Source organism: Gouania willdenowi, chromosome 8 (assembly GCF_900634775.1).
Source record: "Gouania willdenowi chromosome 8, fGouWil2.1, whole genome shotgun sequence".
Taxonomy (NCBI): Eukaryota; Metazoa; Chordata; class Actinopteri; order Blenniiformes; family Gobiesocidae; genus Gouania; species Gouania willdenowi.
The window spans coordinates 9,051,008-9,063,847 of record NC_041051.1 but is presented as its reverse complement, the minus strand read 5'-3'; the positions used below and the strand labels follow the sequence as shown (position 1 = coordinate 9,063,847).

Below are 12,840 nucleotides of genomic sequence, written 5' to 3'. Positions count from 1 at the left end.
ACACACACACACACACACACACACACACACACTCTAACAGTAAGTGTGTGTTTCCCTCATGCTAGCTCTCTGGGTCTCCCTATGTAGAGCACCAAACCAGATCATGTCTCATGTGATTGGAATAATCGTCAGACGAGAGAGCGAGTTTCAAGGGAGCGTCTTAAAACACACATTGTGATGAGGTGAATAGAGATTACATTTTTATTCTCTAATGAGGACTTCAAGTTTTTGTTACAGTAGAAATATTTTTCAAACTCGTTGATTGCCTTTGACCTAGGCAACGTATTCCTATTGACCACCATTCTTTTTTTCTGCTCTGTGTTACCATAATGGTCAGTGGTAATTGCAATTTTTCATACAATCAGTAAAAAACCATGTGTCAAACTCAAGGCCCGGGGGCCAAATCTGGCCCTTTAGAGCAGTGGTTCTCAAACTTTTTTAACTCAAGTACCCCCTTTCTCTTATTTCTAAATCCAAGTGCCCCCCTTTTTTCGACTACAAATTTTTGCTTAGAAAACTATTCAAAAACAACTATAGAGTAATAATGATGGAATGATTGAGTAATAAAACACATTTAAAATCATCTCATTTTGTAAATAGGTGGAAAGAAACAGTATTTAGTGCAGTGGTTCCTAACCATATTTTTGGATTGTGACCCCATTTTGAAATCAAGAATTTCTGGTGACATTTTTTTCTAGAATTAGTTTTTTTATCTTGTCTGAGCGCAGATAATTATTATTTTTTCACTGCATTTTTTTGAACTAGACATATATTTCACAAAGTGAAAGTATAGAAATACAGTGGTTTATTAAAAAAAAAAGAAAAAGAAAAAACAATTCAAAAATTTTGAAAATCTATTTGAATTTTTAGGTGACCCCATTTAAAGCTAGGCGACCCCACATGGGGTCCCGACCCCATGGGTTAAAAAACACTGATTCAGTGGCTCCTGAATAGGTTTATTTCTATAGTTTTTATCATTTCCAGTCATCTCACGCCTGGGGTGGATCCAAGACTGATGCTTCATTTGTTAATTTTCCTCTCTCTCTCTCTCTCTCTCTCTCTCTCTCTCTCTCTCTCTCTCTCTCTTTCTCAAGTACCCCCTGTAGTACCATCGCGTATCCCTAGGGGTATATGTACCCCCATTTGAGAAACACTGCTTTAGAGCATCTTGTTCAGCCCACAGGAGACAATGTATCATTGTGTAAATAACAAAATATTTCAGTTGTAGATAGTGTATCTCAGTCCCTCCAGTACACATGGATTTACATTTGCAAATTTCCCATGCTTATGTCACATGATGGCACTTATTTTTTAATCTAAAATCAATGAAAAAAAAAAATAAAATCAATAAGTCCTGCAAATTTCCTCAAATGATTCTACTAAACAACAGTTGTTGATAATATATAAACTGTAAGTGAATTCAAGGTTAAAGTCACGTAATGCTTGAATAATGTTGGTCTCTAAAATACTTTATATGTAATTTATACCTGGATGTGCAAACTAGGGCACATTAATGCTGAAATTGCTCTTTTTCCTATATTTACTATAATCTGTGGCCCACTGGTCTGTATTTGGCCCCTGAACTAAAATGAGTTTGACACGCCTGTACTGAACCAACAAATTCACTTGATTAATTGCATTGTTCTGCACACTTTTCCAAGTGCTCCCATTGTACATTAATAAAATACACTGTAACTCCAGGTAAGTCCTTAGCGCAGTCGTGTAGCCTGCAGTCAGAGTGACAGGTCGTGTGGGTTGAAATGTTGCCACTTTAGTCATCCTCTTTTTTTTCACGCAGCTCAGTCAGTCACTCACATACAGCTTATCAGCTTGTCGTCGCGGTCTACAAGGTGTAGTGCTCTGAAGTCGCTATCTGACAGGTCTCCATCGAGGTCGTGTTCGGTCATCCAGGTCTCCCTCAACATCAAATCTTTGAAATCTTTTTGGAAGCAAAGAACTCCCTGGATTTATTCCACTTTGTTTCTTAGGCATTGAACGTTCCTCAGAAGTTTTATCTGTGCTTTTTTTCCATATAGGATGAGATTTGGTTACTGCAGCATCATGTCTGAGTTCCCAGCTTGCCTCACTGAGTTAAGTTTCAGCAGATCAGTTCTGCAGTACTGCCTTCAGGCTTAAAAAATGAGGCTGTCAAACAGGGTTCACAGGGGTGGTGATAAAAGACCTGGTTAGAAGCACAGTGCTTACCTGAAATCTTTACAAATTGAGTTAAAAATGAAATTGAAAAAAGTAGAATTTAACAAATGTAATGCAGACATATGGCCAGAGGTAAAATTAACTGATTATAAGTACTTAAGTTACTGTAATTGAGTAGATTTATGGGTAATTGGACTTTTGAGTATATTTCTAATTTAGTAATTTTACTTGTACTTAAAGAGTAACTCAACTCCAAACCCACTTTTTTTCTGCTGAATACAAATGCATTTGGCTATGACGTAGTGCTGTTGGAGGATCCTAGTCCGACTTTTAACATTTTAGTAAAAGTATTTTAATTTTGCGTATTTAGTTGTAAAATGTCAGAGTTACTAACCACTAAGGGTTAAACGCCGGTTATTACAATTGAATTTTGCTATTGGCTGAAGCGGATTATCGTGACCATTGTGCATCATCAACTTCAACTGTTGGCCCCGCCCCTCCTATGAAAGCTGAGAGGAGGGAGGAGGATTTCCTCCAATCACAGCCCTCAGTGAGCATTAATGGACAGTTTTAATGAGGAAGTCTAATGATCTGTGTGAAACAGCCCGCTGCAGCGGTGACGTTTTTGACTCTGTGCTTCTATAAAGAGCAGATTCTGGTCTAATCAGAGGGTTCACCAAGCCATGTGTGTATGTACATACATAAAGGGCTGGGTTCACAAAGATCCTATATAAAGTGTGGTAATTCAGCTGCTTCCCTAAATTCTTGAGTGACGCAGTTTCTTCACCTGCTGTGCAGAATCCACAAAGATTGCAGCAAGCAGAACTGGAGTGACGTTTGCACAAATTTTAACACCACTAAAATTTTTGTGAATCCGCCCCAGTGTGTGTATCCCCGTTTGTCTCCACGTGCGCGCAAACGTGCATGTACTTCTCTCTGCTGTGTGTCTTTATGTGTGTGTGAGAGGCCGCGGTGTTCTGAGGCACATGGCGAGAGAAGAGCAGAGGCTGTTTGTGAGTGATATAGCGTCTGTGGAGCTGGGTGTGTGTGCTTTGGATTGTGAGCTGTGTATCGTGTTAATAGTTGTGCAGGTAGCAGCCTGCAGGCTGCGTGAGTGGGCGTGTCCTAATGCATCAGGAGTAAAGCCCATGAACAAATTTTGCAACTGGGCAAGATTTAATCTCTTCCTTTGTAAATTGTTTATACATGAGATGTTTACTGTATACAAGGGAATCGTGGCAAGATTTATTACCAAAATTAAACGTGGGGGGTAAGGTAACTAGTAACTTTTACTTGGAGTACTATTTAATTAAGCTACTTTTTAATTGTACATCAGCATTTTATGTATGACTTACTTGTAGTTTGTACTTGAGTACAATTTCAATCAATTAACAGTACTTCTGCTTGAGTAGGATATATCCTATACTCAAGTAGGCTGGTAAATAAAGCCCAATAAAACTCTGGAAAACAATAACCAGGTATAAATATTTGCTCCCTGGTAAAGATAGTCGCTCTAACAACTGGTAAAATGATAAACTTGGGGATATTACAGCCTGTGCATGCAGTACAGGGCCACATTTACACACATCTCCATTATGTTTCCTGGTTTTAGTATCACCCGTCTCAATCAGCTTTCATCTTTGTATTCATAACATCCAAAACCACTAGACTTACACACAGGTCTCCTGTGCTTTACTCTACCAAACAAAAAATAATAGTTTTTGATTATAACTCTTAGATACACAAAAATCCAATGAAATCAAGATTTTATTGTTATAGTTTCCTGTAGTCAGGGTTAGAATTTAAAAAAACTGTGATAGGCCTCATTCTCTTGCAGCTCCTCAGGGATGTGAGGACTAAAATAAACTGTAATGAGTTGAATTATTCATTGCAAAATAATCAAGAATGAAAAAAAGGTCTTCCTCGAAAAATAAAACAATTTCACTCTCGAGATTAAGAATATTAAACAATACAACTAATGTAAAACAGATGAGCAAATTAATCAAATATGAGCAGGCTTTTACTCTTAATGTAATTAAAGAAGTGCTTGATTCAATGTAATTCTTTCTTAACATCTCCAGCATGTCTGCAGCTTTGCATTTGTGCATACAATACATACATGGTGTTCTAGTCGGGCACGTTTAAGTGTGTGTGCCTACTCATGCACACACTGATTTGAGAGCATGCATCTATTTTTGCGTGCATGCTTGCTCAGTGTGCGTGTAATTGTATGCTTCTCCCAGCTGCTCTGCAAGAGGACAATGACTGTCATGATGCAACAGGCAACTAATCCTCTCCTTATGTAAACGCTTGACTGCTAGTCAAATACATGCAGATTGGTTTGGGAGTTTAGGATTTATCCGCGTGGTGTTATAATAAAGGGATGTCTGGGAAGACAGTTTTTGGGTGATTAATGCAGCAGGTCTTATTTTAAAAAGGCCTTTTGAGGACTGAGAAGAGACGTACAACGTCCCCGTGCCAAAGCTTGATGAGATAAAATAAAGAAAAGAGCTTATGGGGCTAAAGAGTACAGGAATATGACAGAATGAGAAAATGGATTTTGGGTAATATTAATAATAAAACTGACTTTGTGCTGCCTGCAGGTTCAGTAAATAAATACAGAAAAAGCCAAATGTTTCTTAAATTTGCTAGAACTAATATCATATTTACTGCACCATTAATTTGAGATGTATGAGTCATCTCCTCACTGTCAGGCAGAGTGAATGAAATACAATTATGTAACTCCAATTTTTTTTTTTTTGCTTTTTATCAGCTATGATCAGATGTGTAAATATGATATATACTAATCAAGTACAAGTGAGTCATACATAAAATACTCAAGTACAAGTAAAAAGTAGCTCAATTAAATAGTACTCAATGTAAAAGTCACTAGTTCCTTTCACCCCCCACATTTATTTTTGGTAATAAATCTTGCCACTGTTCCCTTGTATACAGGAAACATCTCATGTGTAAACTTAAAAAGGAAGAGACAAAATCTTACACACATGGAACTTCATTCGTTCTCCACAAAGGCATTTGTATAAAATAAAAGGTTTGTCAAAATGTACATTTATTTTTTTAAATGAAATACAACAAATGAATTCAATTCAAAATAAATAAAAAAATTCTCAGCCTCTAAGTATAGCTACATTTATAAACTCTAAAACTGAGAAAATATCCGGCATTCAGTGTGCCGTGCATTATGTTCAATCTGATTGGTCGGCTATGATGGGATGCATTTGATTATTGTCTGGTCATTTCATTTTTTGGTAATTTCACAAGGTCTGTTGATCATTCTAAAACAAAAAATAAGAATTTACTCATCAATGGTTTGGTGTAAAAATTTAACAAATGACTTTACTTTATTTAAAATGTACTTAAGTACAAGTAAAATTACTGATTACTGAAGTACCCTTAAAAGCAACTCAATTACAGAAACATGAGTACTTTGGCCTCTGTCTATGATATGTCTCCTTTCTCTCACATCTGATGTTGATTTTTTTTGTTTCTTTTCTTTTCTGTTTCTCTGCAGATCCTTATGAGATCCATCCATTTGCACTACAGCCAGAGAAAAGTAGAATGAGAAGCTACGTTATATCGCATTGCATTCCAGCAAGTTATGGAACTACCTGCGTTTTTAGTTGTCATGAAGCTGATATTAGCTTTGTGAAACGTCCAACCCATTTTTAAAACCCAGCCCAAACCTTTCCAAAAATTCCTTTTTGGCAACCTTGGTTCCACATTCTCTCTTCTTTTGTCCCCTCATCTCCTCCTAAACACAACTTTCCTTTGTTTTCTTTTCTTTCACACTTCAACCATGCAGGGTGTATCCACCACTTCCACTTTCCTACTACTTTTAGTTCCTTCTCTATTAGTATTCTCCTTTTTCCCAAATGTTGCCAATGGGGACTGCTGGCTCATTGAGGGGGACAAAGGTTATGTGTGGCTGGCGATATGCAGCCAGAACCAGCCTCCCTATGAAACAATCCCCCAACACATCAACAACACAGTTCATGACTTGCGGTTGAATGAGAACAAGCTGAAAGCTGTTCTCTTCAGTTCCATGTACCGCTTCACCAACCTTACCGACCTCAACCTTACCAAGAATGATATCGGCTACATCGAGGATGGAGCCTTTGCTGGACAAGCCAATCTACAGGTGAATACCTTTGCACAAATTGAATAACTTTTGTTGCTATCTGTTTTGTTGTCATTTAAAATATTTTCTCCCAAGTTAGCAAACAGAAGAACCTTCACAATAACTGTCTAATGTTAAAAGTGATGGGGTATTGATAAAACTGACAATGAATTGATTTAGCAAACCGAGTCAAAGACTTTTATTAATGTTTTGGCAACACTTTACTTGACGTTTTATACATAAGGCTGACATTACGCTGTCATTATTATAACATGACACCTGCCATTAGCATGAATAAGGTGTCATGAAGGCTGTCATTAAGTGCCGTTCGTTATCCTAACCCTAACCCTAACCCAACGAGATCCCTCCACCTAACCCAAAAAAATGCCAACATGCTCCAAAGGTGTCATAATTTAGCAAACAACACTTAAAGGAGCATAGGGCAGGATTTAGAAATCAGACTACATAGTGACAACATGGTGGTTAGCGTAACTGCAGCCATCAGCCAAGCCACCGCTTGAAAGTGCATCTCATGTTTGGTTATCAACGGAGCTGATACTGTGGATGAAGTATGGACACCCGACCGAACCCTGACAAGACCGACGGCACTGGAGGGGTCGGGTTCGGACAGATATTTAGAACTGGTGGTTGGATTTGATCACATTGTGTTGTTTGCACGCAGTCTGAAGTGAGTGCAGTAGCAGCCACGGCTGATCCGTGGATCAAGGAGAATGGAGCAGAGGAGGAAAATTATAAAGGAATACACAGTTGAAACATTCCTTTTACTGCACAATAACATGGATTATCTTCATCTTTAATACATGAAATATATAAATAGATCCAATGGGTCTCTTTGTTAATAATCTTGTTGGGTCGGACTCGGATGTCACACTGTGACATGGTTATTTATTTACTCTCCGTTTATTGACTGTTTACTGCAAGACCTGTACACATGCCTCTGCATGCATAAGTGGTTGTTTCCAAGCCGTCTTTTTCTCATTTTTTTTTTTAAATTCCGGGTTATTGGGACAGCTCATCACCATCAGCGTCATTTGACTTCACGTCCGCAGAACTAGGCGGGAAAATCAGACTCCGAAAAGCAGTACAAAATGTATCAAAATCTTTTCAATGCAATAGGTAGAAATATGTGTGGACTAGGGATGTAACGATTAATCGTAAGGCAGTTAAAAATCGATTCATAGGTATAACGATTCACATCGATGCTGTGAAAATTGAATCGCCGTACTTTTTTAACCAGCAGAGGGCGCTACCCAGAAGTGTTGGCGGTGAGCGAAATCTGCTAATACCTTATTTCTGGCCGCCTTCTACTCTTAAACATATTCATAAATGATTCATTACCCCTTTAGCACCGAAAGAATATCTGTAATATTACATGAATATCTGTAAAAGTCACGTTTTTTTATTAGCTCTGTCTGCTAGCATAGCATCTCTTCTTCACTGCAAAATATCTGCATGCCAACCGACCACTGGGTTACCAGCGCCCTCTGCTGGTTCAAACAAATATCTGACCTATATACAGTAAAATGACTGTTTTTTTTTGTTTTTGTTTTTTTAGTCCAATTGTTAAGGCACAAAATACATTTTCAGTTGCACTTTTAAAAAGAAAAATAACTATTATGCAGTTTTGTATTGTTTACTATAGAACCAGAATTTAAATAATAAGCTTCTTCTTCATTTGTATTATTTCTATATTTATTTCATTCAAGATTTATCTTTAGTTAAATTGCATTGTTTTGAATAGTTCATCAAGGGATTTTTTTGACAATGAAAAATAGTATAGTATTTTCCCAAAAAAAATAAAGGAATATTTTTCAGTCATTTATATACAGTCCCATTTTGTAAAATAAATCGTGAGAGAATCGTATTGTGAACCCAATATCGTGAATCGAATCGTATTGGGAGTTGAGTGAATCGTTACATCCCTAATCACGCCGCATCCAGACTGTAGAATTAATTCACCCTAAATAAGCTTCTCTAAGCCTTATACACATTTGAATCGTTACATCCCTAGTGTGGACTCATTCTTTTTGGTTTAGAACGCTTTATCAGCCATTAGCATTAAAAACCTTAAAATGAATCTTCATTTTTGCTCAAATCCTGCCCTTTGCTTCTTTAATGACAGCCTTCATGACACCTTATTCATGCTAATGACAGATTGACAGCGTAATGTAAGCCTTAAGTATAAAACTTCAAGTTAAGTGTTACCAATGTTTCCACTAAATCTCTATTCTCAGAGAGGTAAATTAAATACTTTTCCACTGTTGTTTTTCATTTTTTCTCAGGTCCTTCAGCTGGGCTACAACAAGATGACCAACCTGACGGAGGGTATGATGAGAGGGCTTGGTCGTTTGCAGTGTCTCTTCCTGCAACACAATCTTATTGAAGTTATTGCCACCAATGCATTCTGGGAGTGTCCCAGCCTGAGCAGCATTGACCTGTCGTCCAATAAGCTTGCTCGCATTGACCCATCCACCTTCACGGTTCTTAGTCGACTGATGGTGTGTGAGCTGGCAGCAAATCCTTTCCATTGTGGCTGTGATCTATATGGCTTTCTCACCTGGTTGGAGTTCTTCAACAATGTCTCTCATACCTATGACCGCCTCCAGTGCGAGACACCACGAGAAATGTTTGGCTTCCCTTTACTTAGTCCTATTAGCGCAAGCCATGCTGGTCGAAATGCCAAAAACATTTTATTCCACCATTGTCGAAATGGTGTGATTTATGGGATGACCTCTCTTCCCCCAGGTCTTGAAGAAAACCAATCTGGGTTTGGACCAGATCTGGTTGGTGGAGTGGGGCCATACCACCAGCCAACCACATCTTCCTCATCTGGCGAGGATGGCTACAGTCCCAGCATTAAGCTCCACCATGTCTCTTTGTCATCAGCATCTCTTCTTGTAAAAATTCCCAAGCCTTACAGCAAAATGTATATTCTGACACAATACAACCAAACGTACGTGTCTGATGTGATGAATCTTAGGAACAAGAAAGAGATGATCACCCTCAATAAGCTTAAACCTAATAACGACTACACCTTCTGTGTTGTGTCTGTCCGTAACTCCCAACGTTATAACCACACCTGTCTCCAATTCTCTACTCGAGGCCAAAATCACGATGATACACTCCCCACTCCTTCCACCACTACCCACTACATAATGACCATAGTGGGGTGCCTTTTTGGCATGCTCATTATCTTGGGTTTTGTATACTATTGCCTTCGAAAGAAGCGAATGCATGATGAGAAGAAGAAATCCATCTGTGTCAAGAAAACAATACTGGAAATGCGATATGGTCCCGAGGTGGCTGCGGCAGTGGCTAATGACCCATTAGCTGCACATAAGCTTCAGGAACAATCAAGAGACCATCACCAGTATCAACATCACCATGGAGGAAAGTTGCCCATGTCTACATCTTCAAGTTCGGCCATGCTTCACTCAGCCAACACCACATCCTCAAGGCTTTCTTCTATCCCTCAAGTGGAAAAAATGGCCACAGCCTTTTCTGAGGCCATGGCAGCAAACAAAGGAAACTACATGGATATAAGAATGGGAGGGGCAGGGATGGAAAGGCTGGGGGATGGTGGGTTGAGAGGTGAAAATTTGAGGGATGATGATGGCACTGACCTTGGTGATTACTCTGATGATGATGGACAGGGGTCTGCATCAGAGATTTCCACCATTGCCATGGAGGTGGACAAAGTTAATCAGATTATTAACAACTGCATTGATGCTCTGAAACTGGATGCAGCAGCAGTTGCTGCTTCAGGGGCTTCTAATAATCCTTCAACATCCTCCAACCCAACCTCTCCACCCCCAACAAGTGCATCCTCTCTTACTCGTGGCCTGATTCCCCTTTCCCAACAGATGACAGAGACATCCCAAGTCACTTCTTCAAACAAAATACCCCCTCCACCTCCACTGCCAGCCTTAAACACTCCTCTCTCTGAGCGACCTGGGATCAGTGGTGGTGGCTTTGTTGTTACTCCACCCTACAGGCCTCCTCCTCCAGCTAATGCTGTCCGTCCTATCCAGAGACAAATGAGTGCCGATGCAGGCGTAGTAATTGTAAATTCTGTAAAAAAACAGTGCAGCACAAACTCTTGTGGCTCAATGGGTCGAGATAGAGAACGTGGAGGTGCAAGGGTTTACAGCTTGGATGTTTCGGAGCCAAGGAGCCCAGATGCCTGCAAACAGCAGCAACACCAATTCCAAGACCGGGCCAGCCCAGTGGGTTGTGGGGAGCCCATTGACAGGCTGCCTTTGGTGGGGAGCGGGAGCTGTGGAGGAGGGGGTGGTGGTGGTTGCGACAGTGGTGGTGTTGGTGCCCAACGTCAAGACAGCCAGAAGTCACATCATTATAACCAACAGCAGCAAAATCATCACCCGCAGCAGCAGCAGCAGCAGCTAGAGGTGCAGCAGGACTACCACTGTTCGGAGCACCGCCACTCTGTCCCCGCTCTCTACTACGAAGATTCCCACCAGGGCTCCCCGGGTCAAAGGGTTTCCTTTCTAAAACCCCTGTCACGTTCTCGCAGGGATGCAGCATCTTACTCACAGCTTTCTCCTGCCCGCCATCATTCCAGTTACTCGGGATACTCCTCAAGCCCAGAATACTCTTCAGAGAGTACATTACGGATCTGGGAGCGCTTTCGGCCCTACAGGAAAGGCCAACAAAATGAGGCATGTTATGTGACGGCTGGAAATGCGCTTCGGAAGAAGGTGCAGTTTGCTAAAGGCGAGGACCTGCATGACATTCTTGACTACTGGAAGGGTGTGTCAGCACAGCAAAAACTGTAAGTCTAGAAGAGGGTTCTGAGCAATGTTGTTCCTTATTTGCCCAAGGGCAAACGGTAACAGTTTGAAGGCCATGAGGAAGAAATGCAAGGCAACAAGGGGGCTTTGTCCTTTTTTCGTCTCTTTGTGGCATGCTGGGATACAGGACATTCCGCTTGACTTAAACAGTTGTGAAACTGTGCCTGAGATCTGAAAGTCATTCCAGTGAATTATTTTAAACATCATTGTAGCACTATTTTTAAATCATTTGCCAACTCCGATTATCTCATATACTTTGAGATGAAACTTGTTGACTGACCAACACTATCAGTGCCATGTTTTTATTCCAACAAATTTAAGATGAACGCCAATAACACACGGTTTATGCTTTTGTATTCCAAGATGATAATTTTTTTTTTTTTTTTTTGTTTTAAATGCAGCTGTATGATGTTCACAAAGAGATGGTTAGACATTTAGGTCAGGTCAGACTATGATGCAATGACATTTGAGTTCATGCACTGGTAAATTAGTGGAAGGAATCATATGTTGCTACTATACTTTGGAAATTTTAAAACATTTAGCTTGTAAAAATAAGTTATGACCACAAAGATGTTGCTGCGTAAGTGGGGTCATGCAAAAATAGTTAAAGGTGCATCTTTTTCTTGTGCTATGGTAAGCATCGATTTATTTTCAAACAGTGAAATAGATTACTTTAATAATCATGCGTGCACAGTATAGACACAGAAAGACAATTTGTGCCAAAATGCCTAGAAATGACTACTATTGTATTTCATAATTGACTAACTAGTAACCTTACCTGTGACAGGCATGTTCACATGGAATAATGCATCATGAGTCTGTTTGAAATAAAGTGGTCTTTGTAAAGTGGATGTTGGCAAACCCCTCGTTAGATAGTGTTGTGTTTGCCCATCCAACTTCAATTAATGTATTTTTTGTCCAAGTCTGCATATGATGTCATAGGTTTTTCTCAACTACTATGCATGTTTTTTTTTTTTTGTAAAACTCAAATTAATACCTTATTTCTGCATAACTGTAACTACGCTCTCCCTATAGAAGGGTAAGCTAGATTTTATTTTGGAGAAGGATATAAAAAAGAGCAGGGAGTGTTACACCTGACTGAGATAGAAAATATGAGGATAAAGGACAAACTGGACAAAATGGGACGAGAGCATACTGTTTTTATCATGTGATGCTGCTTTTGTGTAGGTTGAGGAGTGAGATCTGCTCTGCCAGTACATCCCATTATTCAGACACTACGAAAATAAGAGTGAAGAGAGGAAGTGAGTGTGTGCTTACAATAGTGACAGAGATTTTTTTCATCTAATATTTCTAAGTTATGTGACAACGTAAGCTATCTTAGACATGCCTGATGTGCATCCACAACAGATGTGTGTGTATAAGCAGCATTTGGATGGCATTGCAAGGCCCATGAGACCATACTGGCAGGCGGCCACAGAGAGAACCCCAGGAGGCCGGAACCACCCCAAAGGGACACCCAGTCAATCCCCCCGAAGCGCACCCTCAGTTAATGCTTTTAAAGATTTATCCTTGTAGCTGGTTTTCTGAGTCTGAACATCTCTAGAATTTTTTTGGTACGTACAGATGTCAGACGTGACATATTCGTATTGTTTACATACTGCAGTGATGCTTTGTACTCCCGTGAAACACAGTTATGCTCGCAACATTATCTGGCCTTGGTCTTACTTTTGTAAATCAAATTCACAGATACTCAAC

At 39.8% G+C, this 12,840-nt stretch overlaps 1 protein-coding gene across 1 annotated transcript in view; it reads left to right on the top strand.

The window, feature by feature from the left end:
- elfn2b (extracellular leucine-rich repeat and fibronectin type III domain containing 2b) overlaps positions 1-11,372 on the top strand; it is a 138,166-nt gene extending 126,794 nt beyond the window's left edge. Inside the window, exons 3-4 of the mRNA XM_028455635.1 lie at positions 5,687-6,313; positions 8,596-11,372. Of these exons, the coding sequence (XP_028311436.1) occupies positions 5,972-6,313; positions 8,596-11,109 (2,856 nt within the window). The 5' untranslated portion in view covers positions 5,687-5,971 and the 3' untranslated portion in view covers positions 11,110-11,372. The remainder of the gene's footprint in view (positions 1-5,686; positions 6,314-8,595) is intronic.
- Positions 11,373-12,840: the final 1,468 nt, after the last annotated feature.